Source organism: Jaculus jaculus, chromosome 9 (assembly GCF_020740685.1).
Source record: "Jaculus jaculus isolate mJacJac1 chromosome 9, mJacJac1.mat.Y.cur, whole genome shotgun sequence".
Lineage (NCBI taxonomy): Eukaryota > Metazoa > Chordata > Mammalia > Rodentia > Dipodidae > Jaculus > Jaculus jaculus.
In genome coordinates this window covers 95984431-96005759 of record NC_059110.1, presented here as the reverse complement: position 1 = coordinate 96005759, position 21329 = coordinate 95984431, and the positions used below count along the sequence as shown (strand labels likewise).

General features: G+C 39.7%; 1 protein-coding gene across 5 annotated transcripts in view; it reads right to left on the bottom strand.

Moving 5' to 3' along the window:
• Bcas3 (BCAS3 microtubule associated cell migration factor) overlaps positions 1 to 21329 on the bottom strand; it is a 664126-nt gene that overhangs the window by 374785 nt on the left and 268012 nt on the right. For all 5 annotated transcript variants that reach the window (XM_004664529.2, XM_004664531.2, XM_045159845.1 and 2 more), the window contains one exon: positions 9726 to 9876. In XM_004664529.2, the coding sequence (XP_004664586.1) occupies positions 9726 to 9876 (151 nt within the window). The remainder of the gene's footprint in view (positions 1 to 9725; positions 9877 to 21329) is intronic.

Below are 21329 nucleotides of genomic sequence, written 5' to 3'. Positions count from 1 at the left end.
CTCTGCCACATAGATGTGAAAGAGGATCTACAAATGCCAAAGCATTACCGTGGCTGACGTAATTACTGACTCTGTAAGGGTAGTGTCAGCTGTTCTTTTGAAAGGAGCCACTTAATCTTCCTTCAGTAGCAAAAGAATGAAAACACTAAGTCACGAAGTCCAAGTCCGTGATCCAGCTGTCTTCACCTATGACTCTCCCCTACAAAAGTTCACAGCTGGACGTTTGTATTGGAGTGGGGTGAAAAGAGGGAGAACAGAAGAGAGAGGGAGTGTATGGTGCACTAAAGACTGGCTGGATCAACATGTGTAACTCAGGATACTATATTTGGATCTGAAGAGTTTGTTTTCAAATCACTATAAAGTTTGAGCAGGTTTCACAACCCTGCTACTAAAACCTGCTATGTCTTCAGTGTGACCATTTAAAATGGAATTCCAACTGAAAAACAGTAAGAAAAACCAGCCAGGAGATTGCCCATCCAGGGATATTTTTTAGAGAATTATTTATAGACCACTTTGAAATGACCTGGCCATTGGTTCTCACAGGAATTCTCTTGGAGTCTCTCAGATAATGTTAAAGAACTGTGTTTTACACAATGTGAGTCTCAAACTCTCCATCATGTTGTTGAATATCACATAACACCACTGAAAACAAAGAAAGCATGAGATTTTTCTTAAATATAGTGAAAAAGTAAAAACGCATCTAATTTGAGCACACTCAAAGTTCACTAACCCCAGTCTACTACTGGACGATTACTGGTAGTGATGATTTGTTCAGTAGGGAGGTGGTCTTTTGTGATAGGCTCTGGCCATGTAGCTCAGGCTGGCTCCTGCCTCGGCCTCCTGAGTGCTGAGACTACAGGTATGCACGGCTACATACAACCCTATTCAAACATGTTCAGGAGTCTTAAAGATAAATTATATAAGCACAGCCTAAAAATCCTATTTTTCCAATTGGTTGTGTTCTATGACCAGGAACTATAAGAGGAGTCCACATAAATAATAACTGTTTGCATAACTACAAAGAGAAAACTCCGTAACATTATATATAAAACATAAATAGTGGAGCAAAGCTAGATTTTTGTAAAAATAAATTCTAGAGCCTCTACTTCTTTTTACATTGTGTGTTTTCTCTTAAGTAACAGATTACCATTTCCTACCCCCATTGAAACGAATGATTCCTTGTGTTGTTTTCAACATTTACTGTTTCATTAATTTAACTTTAATTGCCCCCTGCCAGAGATGTCTCTGGCACTGTTGATTTTCAACTGCCTGATCTACAGGGCAAACTGAAGCTGAAACAGACAGCTGTCTAATTTGAGACATATTCGACATGCCAATTTAAATTACAAACTCAAGATGTAAAGGATTTTCATTAGAAAAACAGAGATAATGTTCAAATTCTGCCATATGTGACAGAAAAGAGACTAGCATAGCATAAATAATGTCAAACTTCTGTAGAATGCTATGCCTGCTGGCTTTTAGTATGGTATATAGTAGATTTCATCCAAAAAAAATTCCCAGATTTACAAAAAAATGCAATAAACTATGGTATGGTTTAAGTACTCTATTTATTTGGCGCAAAAACTAGAAACTCAAATGATGGCAAATATATTACACATGTAGACATATGCATACACATTCAAATGAAAATGTTGTCAATTAGTTGAAATCTAGAACCCAAACACCCAGGGTTTAGCTATAAGAACTAACAGTTACATTAAGCAGACAGAAGGTGGCAAATTACCATCTGCTATGATACGTGGTGAGTCTTACTCCAACTCCTTTCTACTTAACTCCCTGAACTTTGCCTGTAAGTGGGATAGGGCCCAGATTAAGCTATCTAAATAAACCAAGGGGAATTAAAACTGAATTCAAATAAGGCATGGGCCTTGAGGGGTGTATATGTCGTTTTTTCTCATTACTAGAGTTGATGACAGCCTAGGTTTATGTATCAATTGGAGATGTTCAAATAGATGCTAGGATGTGCTTCAATTAGTTCAGGGCTGTTCGGTAGTGAGTCAGGCTTGGAAGTAAAATATGGCAATGGGGTCAAAGGAGTAAATGGGAAGTCATATATGGTAAGAAAAAAGATTGTGAGATACATCAATTTTTATTTTCAGATGCAGAAGCTTGGCTAGGATATACTGATAACAGGTGGAAGAATCAACATGAGGGCCCAGGCTTCAGACTCCTAATTCAGCAATATTCTACACATCACACATTATGTCCCCATGGGACAGGGCCCAGTAGTTCTAATGCCCTAATCACTCACAGAAAAATAGAAAAATGTAAAGGTGGGGAGAGACAGAAGTAAAAACCTACTTCTAAAAGTGTTCAACTAGTTAAGAGCAAGAAAGTAATTTTATACTCAAATTTTATTTTTTATTAGTATTGTTATTATTATTATTATTATTTTGGTTTTTTGAGGTAGGGTTTCACTCTAGCCCAGGCTGACCTGGAATTCACGATGGAGTCTCAGGCTGGCCTTGAACTCACAGCAATCCTCTTACCTCTGCCTCCCCAGTACTGGGGTGAAAGGCATGCGCTACTACGCCCAGCTTCAAATTTTATATCTTTTATTCCCATAAAATTAGTCCAACCTTTTTCCAGAATTTACATTTCTTTTATGCCGTGTGTGTGTGTGTGTGTGTGTGTGAGAGAGAGAGAGAGAGAGAGAGAGAGAGAGAGAGAGAGAGACAGAGAGACAGAGAGAGAGAGAGAGAGAGAGATTTTTCCTCCTTTTGTTCCTTTTGTGGTGCTGAGGATTGAAGCCAGAACCTTGCAATGCTGGGCAAGTGCTCTACCACTAAGCTTTCCAGCCTTCCAGTCTGAGACCAACAGAAATGGATTCTGTTTACATGGCTGATTGTGCAAGCTAATAACTGCTTGCACTGCCTTTGCCTTCCTCCCTGTACAACATCAGAGCTAAGGAACAGCTGCTGTCAACAGAGGACGTCTTTCCTCCAAGAGATGCTTCGAGGTACTGAACAGGAAGGTGTAAATACATCTGTCTTCTGCCATTTGCAGTTGTCCTGTGCTCCTGTATGTGGAGGAGTAGGCAGATGGTCGCTGACACTCACAGGCTTTCAGGGATAGATGTTTATAAAAATAAGAGGACAGATGTTGACTATGGTAAACACATCTTTTTGTCTCCCGAGGGGTTAAGTTGAGGTTCTATCTCAAACTGTATGTTTAAATGCTGGCTCCTAGCGATCAGAACCGCAACACTCTGCAGCTCTTTTGTGCCTGTATGTGAGATGCTAGGACATGGGACAAAGGAAAGCTAGTGTTATCTAAGGTCATTTCATTAGATGTATTATTGGAGGTTGTCATGGACTTTACATACCTGAAGTGGGTGAGCTCTGTGTCCATTCTAAATTATGTAAAATACTCCTGGTAAGTTATATTTTAAAAGCACCAGAAAAAAAGAGTTTCTAAAGTCAAAGTATATGTACATCAGAATTTCTAAAATGAAGAGACCTGGGAAATGAAAACTCTATTTGCTCATCACTTTGGTTGCCTTAATGAAGAAATCAAATTTCCCAATAAACAAACCAAAGTGGGACAGAAATAACTAAGGCAAAAAGGCTAGCTACACTGTTGAGAAGGGGTCACTATATTAAAAATATTTTAATAAAACAAATAGATATAATCTGGAAAATACTAAGATGATATCTAAAAGGATAAAAAAGTACCTGGGATTTGCTTCAAAATAGCAAATGGCTGAGAAAATATATTTGAAAAAAATATAATGGAAGCTGAAAAAATATATTTTCAAGTGTGTAGGGGGGGGCACTAGGGTTAAACTCAAGGCCTCTTACATTCTAGAGAGGAAGTCTACCAGTGATTTATGTTCCCATATCTTTTTTTCCCTTTTATTATCATTATTTTATTTTTAAAAATTAAGTAGAATCTCATTAAGCTTCTCAGACTAGCCTTGAACTCATGATCCTTCTTCATGTCTTAGACTCCCAAGCTGCTGGGATTAAAGGCCCTTTCATTATTATTTTTTTTGTTCATTTTTATTTATTTATTTGAGAGTGACAGAGAGAAATCAAAAGAGGCAGAGAGAGAGAGAGAGAGAGAGGGAGAGGGAGGGAGGGAGGGAAAGAGAGAGAGAATGGGCTCACCAGGGCTTCCAGCCACTGCAGACAAACTCCAGACACGTGCGCCCTCTTGTGCACCTGGCTAACGTGGGTCCTGGGGAATCGAGCCTTGAACCGGGGTCCTTAGGCTTCACCAGCAAGTGCTTAACTGTTAAGCCATCTCTCCAGCCCTATTCTTTGAATTTTTAAAAATACTTTTATTTATTTCAGAGAGAGGCAGATAGAGAGGGGGAAGGGAGGGAGAAAATGGGCACACCAGAGCCTGTGGCTACTGTAAACGAACCCCAGACCCAGGATAACGTGGATCCTGGAGCATTGAACCTTGGTCCTTTAGTTTTGCAGGCAAGCTTCTTACCTGCTAAGCCATCTCTCTAGCACCAGGTATTATTCTTGACAAGGAAAACTACAAATATGAGGGCTGGGGAAATAGCTCAGAAGTTAAAAGCACTTGCTTGTAAAACCTGACAACCTAGGTTCAATTCCCCAGCACCCATGTAAGCACAAAGTGGTACATGCATCTGAAGTTCATTGGTAGTAGCAGGCAGGCCTAGAGTGCACATTCATTCTCTCTCTCTCTCCTTACAAATAAATAAAAATATTAAAATATATATTATAATGAAATAGTGTTAAATTTTAAGGTAAATTTTTAAGTAATATTCTGAAAACTAGAAACATGTATTTCTTTTTCTAAAATATTTTATTTATTTATTCATTTGAGATAGAGTAAGAGACAGAAAGTGGGGAGGGGGAAAGGGCCTCCAGCAACTGAAACAAAGTTTCAGATGCATGTGCCACCTTGTGCATCTGGCTTTTCATGGGTACTGGGGAATCAAACCCAGGTCCTGAAAATCTGCAGGCCTGCATCTTAACCACTGAGCCATCCCTCCAGCGCCCCCCCTTTTTTTTTGAGGTAAGGTCTTGTTCTACATTCACCATATAGAATCAGGCTGGCCTCAAACTCATGGTCCTCCTTCCTCTGCTTCCCAAATTCTGGGATTAAAGGCATGCACCACCACGCCCAGCTAAGAAGAACTATAGACATATGTTTAAGAGGCCTGTAATAAAAGAAGAAGAAAATCACAGAAGCAATTTCTGAATATAATCAATAAGCACTTCAGAAACTGTCTTAAAAGTCAATTGTGGTATCACACAGCACTCAGCAAGCTGAGACAGGAAGATGGCAAGTTCAAGGTCAGCCTGGGCTATATAGCAAGACAGTATCAACACTATCTTAAAAAACAAGTGGCTAAGCCGGGTGTGGTGGCACACATCTTCAATCCCAACACTGGGGAGGCAGAGGTAAGATCACCATGAGTTCAAGGCCACCCTGAGACTACATAGTGAATTCCAGGTCAGCATGAGCCAGAGTGAAACTCTATGGGGGTGGGGGGGGGCAGAACAGCTGTGATGCATCATGGCCTGGTAGTAACAAACAAGGGGCTTAGATGTATTCAGTCTTGGAATCCAATAAAATATCAAATACAATCAATGTGTTTATCAGGCACCCTACTATGTATAAATAAAAAGAATAAATAAGAAGGCTAGTAGGTGGTAAAGAAAAGGGGCAATCTGTCTGATACTGCAGCTCTGCTGCATGTAGAGAACTCATTACAGGTAACAATTTTTTGACATAAAAAAAAAACAGTAAGTAAAATTCCAGCTCTGCTATGCCAGCTGCTGGGAGAGAAAAGACAGTAACAATCCTACCCAGCTGTGGACCCTATGTACAATGACCTGCACAAATGACCTGCAAGGAAAGATGTGTCCATGGGTGAAATAGTGGCAGGAGAGCTAGGTGGGTAATCAATCGCTCTGTGATTGGACTTAGGGCCACTCTACAGGAGCCAAAATCTGTGAATAGGGACTTGGGCTCTACAGTAGAACTCAATACAGTGATTTTGCTAACTGGACAGTATATCAAACTACATTCTAAATATCTGTTTTTCCCATAGATTAGTACTACTCACAGAACAGAAAAGTTTCTTTTGCAAATGTCAGATTATTGCAAGACCCATAATGACAAAGTTACCAAGCAATTGGTTTGACTCAGTCCTAAACATAACAGTTAAACCACTTCCCTCAAGGATCAGGGAAACCAGCAGAAGAAGGGCAGAAAAAATTTAAGAGCAGGAGGATGAGAAATATGGCTGCAGAATGCTATCTTCTGGTTCTGAAAAATCAGCTACACTCATAAACTCACAGCAGTTGGGGCTTCCTGTACATGAGTGTGTCTGTCGATATCTCATCACAGATGAGAGAGGGGGTCCGTGAGACCCTAACCCTTCCAGAGTAAATAGTGGAAACTGATGATTGCCAGGGAAGGGGATTCATGTCAGTGATATAGTCACTGGAGGATTGTCCACTTTCCAGTAACTTCCCACCCAGGGTATTACCAGCAATCCTGATTTAAATCAGTGGGTTAAAAATAAAAGAAAATAAACAAGGCATGGAAGTAGAATGGAGAGCTAATGGAAAAAAGGTTTTAGCTAAAAGGGAGAGAGGAGAAGCAGGGGGATCAGAATATGTTACATACTTGTATGAAATAATAAAAAATAAAAAACCCAATGAATAAAATTGAACTTTTGATAATTTTAGTGTAGTTGCATAAAAGAATGTCCTTCTTTTGGATTTATGCATTGAAGATGTGTGAATAAAGAGATATTGATCTGAAACTTATTCTGAAATAATCAGAAAGGCACAGTGTGTCAATGTAGGAGAGAATGTGAGAAATAAATTCAAAACTTAATATTTGAGAAATTTGTGTACAGAAGGTTTTTTAACTGCCAGACTTCAGTATTTTTGAATCTTGGAGAGTATTAGAGTATTGGAGAGATGGTTTATGGGCTAAGGTGCTTCCTGCAAAGTCTAAGGACCCAGGTTCGATTCCCAGTACCCACATAAAGAAAGATGCACAAAGTGTTGCATGCACCCAGAGTTTATTTGCAGTGAGTAGAGGCTCTGGCACACTCATGCCCACTCTCATTCATTCATTCGCTCTCTCCTTCTCTCTCTCCATGCCCACTCTCATTCATTCATTCGCTCTCTCCTTCTCTCTCTCTCTCTCCTTGCAAATAAAAAAAAAAAATAGGTTGAAGAGACTGTTTAGTGGTTAAGGCATTTTCCTGTGAACCCTAAGGACCCAGGGTCGATTCTCTAGATCCCACATAAGCCAGATGCACATGGTAGCACATATGTCTGGAGTTCATTTGCAATGTCTAGAGGCCATGGAAAACCCATTCTCTCTCTCTGTCTTTCTCTCTCTCCCACTCTTTTCTCAAATAAATAAAAACCATTTAAAATATAAATTAGGGCTAGGGAGTGGTGGCACACGCCTTTAATCCCAGTACTCAGGAGGCAGAGATAGGAGGATCGCTGTGAGTTCAAGGCCACCCTGAGACTACACAGTGAATTTTCCAGGTCAGCCTGAGCTAGAGCAAAACCCTACCTCAAAAAAAAAAAAAAAAAATCAGGGCTGGAGAGATAGCTTAGCAGTTAAGGTGTTTGCCTGCAAAGCCTAAAGACCCAGGTTTAATTTTCCAGATCCCAGGTAAGCCAGATGTATATGGTGGCACATGTGACTGGAGTTCATTTGCAGTGACTAGAGGTCTTGGCATGCTCATTCTCACTCACTCTCTCCCTCTCTCAGTCTGTAATAAATAAATAAAAAATAAATCTAAAATAAATAAGTTATTTAATTAATTAAAAATTAAAGCCAGGTGCTCATTTTTAGTCAAGTGTGAACTATTCTGTCCAGACTTAAATGTAGTAACACATTTTAAAAGGAATTTAAAAGCTGGGGGTGGTAATGCACACCTTTAATCCCAGCACTCAGAAGGCAGAGGGTAGGAGGATATCCATGAGTTCAAGGCCACCTGAGACTACATAGTGAATTCTAGGTTAGCCTGGGCTAGAGTGAGACTGTGCCTTGAAACCCCCCCAAAAATAAAATAAATTTAAAAAAGGAATTTAAAAACAGTACAAGTACGATGCTTTGAAAGTTGAGGAAATACCAAGCCTCTTAAACAGTATCACAAGCATCAAATACTAATGTTACTTTCAACACACATAAACTTATTTAAATTCACAGTTTTCATTACTAATTAAATTGTATATAATGAGAGTATACAGGACTGAAGATATAGCCCAGTGGTAGAATGCTTGCCTCATATACACAAGATCTTACATTCAATTCTTTGTATCCCAAAATAATGTTACTAATAATGGGGTATCATCATACATATACTCCATAAATTGGAATTTTGAGGAAGTATTTAGAAATAAAGGAAAGCCTAGAGATTTTATCTATGTTCATAAACCATAGTAGAGCAGCAGGAAACCTGATATGTAACTATTTTGCATCTCAGTGTATAGATACAGAGGGTCTTTTATCTTCTTATAGAAAATTTCCAAAATATCAAAAGAAAACTTCTTTCCCAAATCATATCATTATATGCATAACACATCTGTACCAATCTCAAAGCTAGTTATAAAAAGCATGAGAGTATCCAAGCATGGTGGTGCACACCTTTGATACCAGCACTTGAGAGGAAGACATAGGAGGATGGCTGTGAGTTCAAGGCCACCCAGGGCTAGAATGAAACCTTACCTCAGAAAAATAAAGAAAAGCCTATGAGTGAGAAAGTGAGCTAATTCTTTCTATGAGACAACACTGACCCTGTGCTAAAAGCATCTCAAGAAATAAATATGGCCAGGCGTGGCGGTACATGCCTTTAATCCCAGCACTTGGAAGGCAGAGGTAGGGGGAGTACAGTGAGTTCGAGGCCACCCTGAGACTACATATTGACATTGTGTCCAAATAATTTATTACTTCCATGGAAATAGCCTAAGGATAAGGAGTCCAAGACAAGGCTTTATCAAGACTACTTTAATATAGTATTTTAATAGCCCAAAGTGGACTTTCAGTGGTTTTTATATAATTAAACGTCTAATAATATCAGAGATGTAGTAGTTTGTTTACAGCAGCACCAAGAATTAGTTTATATTCCTGGTTGGTTTAAAAAATGTAATTGCTAAAATAAGCACAAAGAAATTAAAAGCTTTCCAAGTCCTTAGATATTAAGGAACAATCTTGCTAAAAGCCCAAATCTTAGAACACTAGGTTTGAACTACTTAAAACATCACATCATCCTTACATGAATGATGAATTAGAAATGGAAATATGTAGATACATCCACAGATGGATATAAGAATCTCATCAGCTTATTAGAAACATGGCTGTCATCTACAATTCTCCCCTTACTATCTGCATCTGCCAAAATGCGGGTGTCATGTTAAATCTCAATCATATTGGTAACAGCTAAGCAAGGCCAGGAGGCAGCAAGCAGAAAGACCAAGTGAGTAGATGAGCCTGGTTTTTATTAGCCAATACTAGTTTTCACAACTTGTCAGAACTTTGGTCGCCCCCACCCCCCGTGGATGTGTGTATATGCATGTTTGTGCACGTTCTAAACGTGGTACTTAATAGGCTGCCATTAAGTCTCATATGGGCTGGAAATGAAGAACATAATTAAAACCACACAAAGAAAATCATGTTTCATTTTTACTCATCCAACCTTGTAAAACAGCTGCAAAAAAAAAAGCATAAGCTTGAGGCCTTACCCTGTGCGTTTGGTGATGGTCCCCAGTGTCATCGGCTGCTTGATTTGTGCAAGAGGCACGACCACCATTAGGCTGGGGAGAGGAGAGAGCCTGGGATTGCCAGGATTGTTGTTGGTAAAATTATTGTAACAGTCTTGGCTGTTCAGTTTCCCTAAATAGAAAAACAAAGAGAAGCATCACTGGAGGAAACGTCCCATGAAGAAAGGTATCAATGCAGAATTGATGCCAGGAGAATTAAAAGCATATGAGTTGGAAGAAACTAAAGTCTTGGGTAATAAACGTGATCATAGAGTTGACCGTATAAGGGAACAAGGCATGTTGTCCATGTCAGATGCTTCACAACACCCAACAAAACTTGTTTTCACCTATTCTTTGTAAACTCTGAAAAAGAAGCTATTTGGCTTTTAAAAATAAATATTTTATCCATTTATTTATTATTTGAGAGAGAGAAAGAGGCAGATAGACAAAATGGGCATGCCAGGGCCTCTAGCCACTGCAAATGAACTCCAGACACATGTGCCACCTAGTGCATCTGGCTTACATGGGTACTGGGGAATCAAACCTGGGTCCTCAAGCTTCACAGGCAAATGCCTCAATAGCTAAGCCATCTTTCCAGCCCTTCTTGGCCTTTTGATAGGGATTAAGTTGAATCTTCAAATCAATTTTGGAAGTAGAGACACCTTTCCTATCTACGGTATCCACACTTATGGACCCAACGAACGACAGGTCAAGAATGGTGATGTAGCCAGGCATAGTGGCGCACACCTTTAATCAAGCACTCAGGAGGCAGAGGTAGGAGGATCGCCATGAGTTCAAGGCCATCCTGAGACTCCATAGTGAATTCCAGGTCAGCCTGGGCTAGAGTGAGACCCTCCCTCAAAAACCAAAAAATAAAAAAAAAGAATGATGGTACAGCAGTTATTCCAGAAGTAGCAAAAATCAAAACTTGAATCTGTAATGTACTGAGGGCACTACTCTGAATCCACGAGAATGAGGAAGAACAGGCGTAACCTGAGGCAGGTTTCCACAATTTTACTGGTCCTCATTTCCTTCTAGCATGGTTGAGCATGCATCCTTATATATTTATGCAGTTAAGCCTATGGCAGCTGTATCTATCCTCAAATTCACTATGTAGCTCAGCTGGCATTGCATTTGCAACGTTCCTGCTAATCTGTCGAGCACTGGGATTACAAACAAGTGCCACTATGCTTTCCTTTTTACCACTGACATTCATTATACAATAAATTACAATTATTTGCATAGTATTCACATTGCAATAGGCCTTATAAATAATGTACAGAAAGGCACACAGAAAGATGTGCATAGATTATCCCATATTATATACAAGACTTGATCATATTTAGGCTTGCCTAAACACAGAGTTCAGAAACCAATAATCCAGGCATACGAAGGCTATTGAAACTGTAATAATATCAAATCTTTCAATTCAATTAAGTCTTCCCACACAAAAACTTGGGATACCATTTAATTTTCCTCTGTCCTCTTCACTACACTTCAATGTTGTTTGGTACAGTTCAGTTATATACTAATACTTCTGGGAGGTTTTGTTTTTATTTCTAAGAGAGAAAGTCTCACTATAGTGTCCAGCCTGGCTCCAGACTCCTAGCCTCAAGCAATTCACCTGCTTTAGTTTTCCAAGTACATGTGATGGTAGTGTAGCCACCAAACCCAAACTATGCTTCTTTAATTTATTACTATGTTTTTCAACATTTTTGTTGTTTTATTTTGAGGCAGGGTATCAAACCAGCACAGGCTAAACTGGAATTCACTCTGCAGCTCAAGCTGGGTTTAAATTTGTAACTCAGCCTGCTAGGATTAAAGGCATCATACCCAGTCTATTTTGCATTTTTAATGTAATTTATAAATAGAATTATCTTCCTAATTTAACCTTATATATTGTTTACTGCTAGAGTATAGATATATATTTTTGTACACTGATCTCAAATCCTATTTTGTTAAACCTGTTTCTTATCTCTACTATCTGTAGACACCATAGGATTTTCTGCTTAAAAGATTATGTCATAATACTCAAAGAAGAGATAAATTTACTTCCTCTTTTGCCATGTGAATGACTTTTATTGCTTTTATTGCCTAAATGTTAGGACTTCTGACTTCTGGTTACATTTGTGAATAGAGAGCCCAAGACCAGAAGGTCCTTTGTTGTCAGTGAATTTTTATAAATGCAGTAAGAAATGAGTTCATTGTGTTCACTGTTTGAAATTCAGGTGTCCAATTACTGTGTCACCACAATTAAAACCATCATTTTGAGCCGGGCATGGTGGTTCACGACTTTAATCCCAGCACTTGGGAGGCAGAGGCAGGAGGATTGCAGTGAATTTGAGGCCACCCTGAGACTTCCAAGTGAATTCCAGGTCAGCCTGGGCTAAAGTGAGACCCTATCTCGACAATAACAACAAAAAATACCCAATCATCATATTTCTACACTAATTGCCTTCCTACATTTGTCAAAACTCACCTATCAGCCAGGCAGAGTGGTGCATGCCTTTAACCCCAGAACAGGAGGCAGAGGTATAAGGGTTGCTGTGAGTTCAAGGCCACCCTGTGACTACACAGTGAATTCCAAGTCAGCCTAGGCTAGAGTGAGACCCTACCTTGAAAAATGTATAAGCCTGTTTCTGGATTTTACTATCTGTTTGTTACTATGTATTCCATTGCCAAATTTTCTTGAATTCTATTGGTTTCTAGTGATTCTTATTCAGACTAACAGAGAAACTTTATGAAACTAACATCTTTCCATGTGTCAAAATAATCCAGTGCTTATCATTCAGTAACATTTTCACACAGAACATCTTATAGACCTAATGTTTCTGACCTTAAAATTTTTAACTAATTCATTTACATTTTTAACTGTAAATATGGTATTTAAACACTCCCCCCACCCTTTTTTTGTTTTTTCGAGGTAGGGTCTCACTCTAGCTCAGGCTAACCTGGAATTCACTATGCAGTCTCAAACTCATGGCAATCCTCCTACCTCTGCCTCCCAAGTGCTGGAATTAAAGGCATGCTCCACCGTATCTGGCTATCCCCCCCACCATTTTTTAAACTTATTGAACTAAGGTGACAAATTTCCATGGCCAACAAATGACTTATTCTCGAAAGATGTTCATTTTTAAAATAGTATGGTTCAGGATGGAGGAAGAACAGCCAAACAGTATCTATAGATACCTACAGAGGCAGAGGAAAGGCAAAAGTGACATTTTCAAAACTCCCAACAATATGATGATGACTTCCAAGTAAGAATAATAGCTTAACTGGACAATATTTTTCACATGGATATAAATATCTTTACATTATTCTATGGAATTGACAAGCTAAATTTTGACAAATATCACTTTGTAAAATAATAGGACTGGTAAGAAATGGAAGCCAGGTATGGGAACGCACACTTTTAATCCCAGCAGAAGTAGGAGGATCACTGTGAATTCAAGGCCAGTTTGGGACTAGAGAGAGAGTTATAGGTCAACCTGGGCTAACATGAGACACTACCTCAAAAGCAACAACACAAACAAACAAACAACAAAAAAAAAAAATGGAGGCAAAGAAATCCTTTGTTTTGTTTTTCAAGGTAGGTCTCACTCTAGCTCAGGCGGACCTGGAATTCACTATGTAGTCTCAGGTTGGCCTTGAACTCACAGCGATCCTCCTACCTCTGCCTCCCAAGTGCTGGGATTAAAGGCATGCACCACCATGCCCAGTGAAATCTTCATCTCCCCATAAAAAATCTACATTAAAGTAAACAGAAGCAATTTACAACTATTATTGGGATACTACTAAGATAGCATTTATAATGTATGTAAGATCTTTTAGGCTACATAATCAATTGGATAATAATAATACACATATAAAACAAAAACCCCTGTACAAAAGGTGAATGGTGAGAACTCATTTCTAATATTTTATGTCTGTGGTGAAATAAAAGATAAACTTTTTATAAATGAGCCATTCAAAGTAACTTATAACATTTTCAAGGTCAGAACAGATAAGTATGGTTGAAAATTCCCTATTAGATATCTATGCTAGTATTAATCTGGAATTCAAATACAATTCCAAAATAATGTCACAAGCTAATAAAATTCAAGAACTACGAATGCCATACACATTTTTCAGCTTGTAAACAAATATTTGATAAGTTCTTAACCTCACATAACATGCTGTGAGGAATGGTATTCCTTTTAATCACGAAGCGTACAGTCTAACATGCATGAAACAGGAATGATTAAGTGCTAATTTTCTAGACTAAAGATAAGTACATGTGGGAACAATTATTTGGAAAGGGGCTCAGGGACCACATGGGATGTGACCTACTTAGATAAGAGCAGGAGAGTGGGGAAATTCAAGACATGATGGATAACACGGAGGAAAGGGGTGCCACTCTGTGAGCAGAAGTAAGGAATCTGGAAGCACTATACAGGGTATGGAGAACAAAGTATGGGAAGAAAAAATTGTTTCAGTTTTAAGGTCTTCATTCTCTCTTTCTTTCCTTCATTCCTTCCTCCCAACACCATGTAACCTAGCCTGACCTTGAACTCACAGTCCTCCTACTTTAGCCTCCTTAGTGCAGGGATTAAAAATGTACACCATGGGCTGGAGAGGTGGCTTAGCGGTGAAGCACTTGCCTGTGAAGCCTAAGGACCCCGGTTTGAGGCTCGGTTCCCCAGGACCCACATTAGCCATATGCACAAAGGGGTGCGCGTGTCTGGAGTTCGTTTGCAGAGGCTGGAAGCCCTGGCACACCCATTCTCTCTCTCTCTCTGCCTCTTTCCCTCTCTGTCTGGCGCTCTCAAATAAATAAATAAAATAAACAAAAACAATTTTTAAATGTGCACCATAATTCCTGACCTAGGAGTAAGGATAATTCTTTAGCAAGGTAACAATATAGTACTTTTTTATCAAAAACTTCACTATAGGGCTGAAGAGATGGCTTAGCGGTTAAGCACTTGCCTGTGAAGCCTAAGGTCCCTGGTTCGAGGCTCAATTCCCCAGGACCCATGTTAGCCAGATGTTAGCACAAGGGGGTGCACATGTCTGCAGTTCCTCTGCAGTGGCTGGAGGCCCTGGCGTGCCCATTCTCTCTGCCTCTTTCTCTCTGTCTGTTGCTCTCAAATAAGTAAATAAAAAAATAAACGAAAAAAGATTTTTTTTAAAAACTTCAATATAGAGCTGGGCGTGGTGATGCACGCCTCTAATCCCAGCACTTGGGAGGCACAGGTAGGAGGATCATCATGAGCTCGAGACCACCCTGAGACTCCATAGCAAATTCCAGGTGAGTCTGGGCTAGAGTGAAACACTACCTTGAAAAACCAAAAAAAAAAAAAAAAAAAAAAAAAGTTCAATATAGCTGGGAATGTGACCTACTCGTAGAGAACTAGCATCCTTTTAAAACCCTGTGTTCAAGCTCTAGCACAGAAAATCAAACAAACAAAATAGTGGCATTGACTGAGACATTCCCACTGTGGTGGCTTAGCCACGAAGCAAAGGCTTTGCTTTCTCACTGGGGAACATGACAACCTCAGAACAGCACAGCCAGTGCCTGAGACCCTCCTTCTCAGTCAGTCTGCTACTGTGCTCTCAAGTCACAGCCAGACATCCGTAGTGCTCTTCATTTACACTCTGTCTATGATGGACTCTGTCTGGAACACAGTACATAGGAGAGGGTAGAAGTTATTTCGTAGATTTTATGTTCATGTTTATGTTTGTAGTGGTAGCATCTATCTTACATACTATTTGATTTGGCAAGTAGTTGATAAATAGCCCCCCTTTTACTTACTTCTTCCCTTTTTTGTGGTATTGGGGTTCAACCACAAATATATGCATGCCAAGCAAGCACTCTACCACACAGCTTTATCCTTAGCTAAACATAGCTTAAACAAAAGAATAAATGTGTTCAACAAAAAAATCAGGAGCTTCTAATATAACCAGAATAGATCGCATAAAGCAGCAATCAATAGATTTTGTAAGTAAGTTATAAAACAATAACTATGGGCTGGGGATGCAGCTCAGGTAGTAAGAGTGCTTGCAAAGTAGACAGCAAGCCTGAGTTAGCTCACCAGAATCACTTAAGCCAGGTGTGCTGGTGCACATGTGTAAGTCTAGCATCTGGGAGGTGGAGGCAAGAGGACCAGAAAGTTCAGTCATTCTCAGTTACATAGCAAGGACAGCTGGGGCTACATGAGCCCCTTCTGAAAGATCTCTAAAAAGAAAACTGTAGGCTTGAATGCAGCTCAGTAGTAAGTAGAGTGTCTGCCTAGCTTGTACAATACTCTAGTTTTAATTCTTAGGTCAGCAAACAAACAAAAACCACTGAAAAGATTTGGAAAGGAAACAAAAACAATTGGAAGGCATCTTATGCTCATGGATTAAAATACTCAATATTATTAAAATGTTGGGTTGGGGAGATAGCTCAGTTGGTAAAGTGTGTACCTCTCAAGCCCAAGGACCTGAGTTCAGATCCACAGAACCCACATAAAGGCTGGCTGCAGCATCACACATCTGTAATCCCAGTGCTGGGAAGACAGAGACAGGACAATCCCTAGGACTTGCAGGCCAGATAGTTTAGTCAAATGGGTAAGTTCTAGGTTCAGTGTATGTGTGTGTGTGTGTGTGTGAAGGCCAGAGGTGTCTTCTCAATTCCTCTTCACCTTATTTTTTGAGACAGAGTCTTACACTTTCAAAGAAAGAAACTCTTGAGTGCTATGGCACAACTGGGTGGTTATGGCTAACAATCATGTACTGTGTATTACAAAGGTCAAAGGAGTATGCAAATTTCACCATAGAAATGATGACAGATGTTTGAGCAGGCATACATGCATAACTTGATTTAAATATTACACAATATCTGGATCAAAATGTTTCACTGCACTCCATAAATATCATTTTTATATTTTCATGTATCAGTTAAAATAAATTTAAACTAAGAAAAAGAACAGGTATGCTAAAGAAATGGCCCATAAGAACAAGATAATAAGAAAAAAACCCAGAGGATGGGCAGGAGAGATGGCTTAGCAGCTAAGGCACTTGTCTGTGAAGCCTAAAGATTCAGGTTCAATTCCCCAGTACCCATGCAAGCCAAATGCACAAGGTGATGCATATGTCTGGAGTTTGTCTGCAGTGGCTAGAGGCCCTGGTGCATCCATTCTTTAATAAAACAAAAGGAAAAAGAAAAACCCAGAGGAAAAAAATTAGGAAAGCTTCAAAAAGGAGGAAAAGCTGGGCTGGGGAAATGGTTTAGTGGTTAAAGCACTTGCCTGCAAAGCCAAAGGACCCAGGTTTGATTCCCTAGGACCCATGTAAGCCAGATGCACAAGGTGGCACATGCTTCTGAAATTCATTTGCAGTGGCTGGAGACCCTAGTGCACCCATTCTCTCTCTCTCTCTCTCTCTCTCTCTCTCTCTCTCTCTCAACTTCTTTTTCTAATAAATAAATAGATAAAATAAGACATTTTTTTTAAAAGAGGAAAAGCCAAATGTTAGTATACAGAAAGGAGCCATAGACAGGAAATGATCAATGTAACTGGTGTGGAACAAAGCTTTAAAGACTGGGACTAAGGAGTAGGCACTAACAAGATGAGACACTGCACCAAGCCAAAACTTTCCCCGACACTCACTCTTTCAGAGGGGCTTTGGAAGCTTACTGGGATCAGGCCCTGCACTAAGACTTGGATGACAAAGACCAAGAGACTTCCAAAGTGTTTAGAACATGATCTCTCATAAAGGAATCTTAACAAAACATAAAAAATTAGGGAAAACATACTGATAAGGATATTTAACAAATAACTCAGAGACACTGAAGTTACTACGTTTTAAAGGGACAACTTAGAAATAAAACGAGCTGAGCTGGAAGCTTCCTTCCTGCTGGCTAGCTGTCTTAGTGCTGGGAAGCTCTATGCAGGCTTCTAAGGAAGAGAGGCCATCAAATTTGTTCCCAGCAGTGGATTGTGCATGCTACATAAGTGGACAGCCAGGCAAGAAGTGCTAACTGGCGTAGAAGTGGCATGACTACTATGGGGATAACCAAATGCTCTCTGATTGAATTTGAGGCCTGCTTCATGAAATTCACACTTGGCACTGAAAACCAAGTCAAAAACCCAAGGCTAGGAAGGTCATAGGCCCTAGTGAGGAAGTTGCTGCTGCTACTTTTTTTTTTTTTAATTTATTTATTTGAGAGCAACAGACACAGAGAGAAAGACAGATAGAGGGAGAGAGAGAATGGGCGCGCCAGGGCTTCCAGCCTCTGCAAACGAACTCCAGACGCGTGCGCCCCCTTGTGCATCTGGTTAACGTGGGACCTGGGGAACCGAGCCTCGAACCGGGGTCCTTAGGCTTCACAGGCAAGCGCTTAACAGCTAAGCCATCTCTCCAGCCCTGCTGCTGCTACTTTATTAGATATGTTGTGTCCATCAAATTGCCCTCTAAGCAGAGGAAGCATCTGGAGTTTGACTGCAGTGGCTGGAGTTCCTGGCATGCCAATTCTCTCCTTCCACTCCCCCCCCCCATAAAAAGGTAGTCTATTGGGCTTGCCTCAAACAAAAAAAAAGAAAACGAAAGAAAAGAGGGGTAGAAAGAATGTGTAAAAGCCAGAGGATAAGAAGGAAAGCTTTGGAACACTGTTCTAAACATGATAGTGGCAGGTGAATTCATGACCTCACAGTAACTGCCATTACCTGCACAAAACCTGTGTAATAATACTGGGCCCATCAACATTCCATCATGGAGGGTAGAAGAGCCCCCCCCCCAAAAAAAAATCAAAATAGAAAAGGAACTAGTTGGATAGAAGAGGTTCAGTGTAGGAGAGGAAAGGGAGAGGGGGCAAAAGAACAAATTGTGACCAAAATATATTTTGTGTATACATGAAAATTGACAATAAAAATTAAAGGGCTGTGAAAGAAACTTGCTTGCAAAGCCTGACAGCCTGGGTTCAGTTCACTAGTACCAACATAAAGCCAGATGCACAGTGACACAAATGTCTGGAGTTTCTAGCAGTAGCAGGATGCACTGGCATGCCCATACTCACTTTCTCCCTGTCTCTCTCTCTCAAATAAATAAATAAAAATGTTTTTAAAAGGCTTTTTTAGAGGGGGATAAATGCATAAATGTTAGACATGAGGAATGTGCCTATTTATTCTGAGTGTGTTTTCTAATAGAAAACGGATGGAAAGAATGATCCAAGATAACATCAGGGTTAGTAAAATGACAAGGCTAGAATAGGCAAGAACTCTCAACAGAAATCATTCAATGACCAACAGTTCAATAAATGTTTGCTGAATGAATTAAGTATATTTTTCCCAAGAGACAGCAAAAAAAAAAAAAAAAAAAGTAACCCACATGATCTGTAGGAAAAAAAAAAAAATTGGGTGACTCCAAGTGCTACAGAAAAAGCCAGACATATCCCCTGCCCTCTCAGTCAGGGTGGGGGATAAAATGGAGAGTGGAGTCTCAAAGGGGAAAGTGGGGGGGAGGGAGGACATTACCATGGGATATTGTTTACAATCATGGAAGTTGCTAATAAATAAATAAAAAAAGAAAAGGCCAGACATGACAGCACATGCCTGTAATCCCATACTTGAGGAGTTCAAAGCTACTCTAAGCTACACAGTGAGACACTGTCTTAAATAAAAAGGATATAGGGAATAAACAAACAACTAGTCAAATGACTAGAATCAGAGCTGTCTACCTGCTTACTCTCATGCTGATTTGGGCAGGAAGCCTCAACTTGACCACTTTAGGAGCACACATTCAGACAAGTCGCCATGGCCACATCAGGCTAGTGCAGGGTGTCTGTTGCTGAAGTTCAAGTCTTCTGGCACAACAAAGCTCACACTGCGCCTGGAGCATCTGTCTCAAGCCTGCATTATGGATTTCCCTACTTGTTTCCTGTGCTTTGTGCTGCCTCGCAGGAAGATATAAAATAGTTATGATAAAGGGAAAAATTCCCGAGATTTATAAAAATAGTCACTACTCATGTCCCTTTCTGTACTTTTCTTTTGCACTGTCATATGAGTAAAATGAAAAGAGCAGAAGCTGTTTTCCTGTAGCTTTCACTGAAGACTGCATGAAGCCTCAAGATACATAAAGTATTTCACACACCATTATACTTCTAAATCCCAGCTGGGACAAGACCTATAAGTGACAAATACCATGAGAATGGATATTCTCACAATATTTCTGGCACAACCAGACAGAGGAAGTCCCAAAAATCTCATGAGAAAATAAGCTCTTCTAAGACTCTCACTGCAGTTTCTTGGGCTTAGTCTACAGAGATAAACTTGTGTAAGCCTTCAGGCTCTATGGGTCTTTACCCAAATCCACTACAGCTTTGATCCTATGGAGGGTAACCAGTCCCCAGGACAGATGGGCTTCTTGTCGAGGAGGAATCCAAATTCAAATAAGATACTTTCTTAGTAAGCTGAAGCAAGAATTCTATGGTATATCATTTAAAAATCAAAATATTTTAAAACCCCTTGAATGTTCAAAGCTATGATATCTTAGCTTAGTCTATTTTTCAAGCTGAGTTTATTGTTATTTATTGATTTTATGGTTACAGTATGAAGTACTAGTTCACTTCAGGATTTTTGAAAAAGGAATAGCCTCGCATGCTCTTTCCTAACCACTGCCACCTTTTGAAGAGAGAAGACCCACAGACTGTGCGCGTCTGGAACTGAAACTCTCTGTACGAACATGCAGTCTCCCACACTGCTCAGTGGACGAAGTATGATCTGTTTACTAGAAATGTTAACTTCCAAATGCCACCTACTTATGAAATGTCCAAAATTGTTTCCCCAAACCTTTTATACTATAAAAACACAGAGGAAATGGACTAAGTTGAGGATAACAGTGAGCAGAGAGAATAAAAATGGACTTTGTCACTGGGCTGCAAAGACAGCCTGTCAGGTCAGCTTTAGAGAGAGGCATATTCCCAAACCAGTCATAGTTAACAGACTTACTTCCACAGGAAAAAAGAGAGAGAGAGGGAGACAGAGGGGGAGAGAGAGGGAGGGAAACAAAAAAAGAGCCTGAAAACTCCGGACAAAAGAAATCCCTGCAGACAAAGTAAAAACAAATTAAAAGACCCATTATAAAACACAGATGCTACAAGGAAAATAAACTTTCCAAGATTTACTGGGCTTTGACAAACTTGGACATTTGTGGAAAAGACATCAGCAGCAACTCCCAGGTAATGTAGCTAGAAAGCTAGCCTCCTTTCTGTTTTATCTTTTCCCTCTGTGCAGAAGCCTCCAGGATTGTATTAGTAGCTTCTGAATGCAGTGATGTGAGAACATGTGAACGTGGCAAACGGCCAACTTGCAAGAAATTTCTAAGGAAAGCAAGACCCTAAAACTGTTGAACATTTCACATTATGCTAAATACTAAAGTTAACATCAGTGTGTGTGTGTGTGTGTGTGTGTGTGTGTGTGTGTGTGTGTGTGTTTGTGTGTGCATGTTATCTTTTTCTCCAAAGCGAGCAGGGGGAAAAAGAAGAATGAATGAAATTATATGCCTCCTTACCATTCTCTGTGTTATTCTGTTATACTGTGAACCAAGGAAATTAAAATCACTAAAAAATAA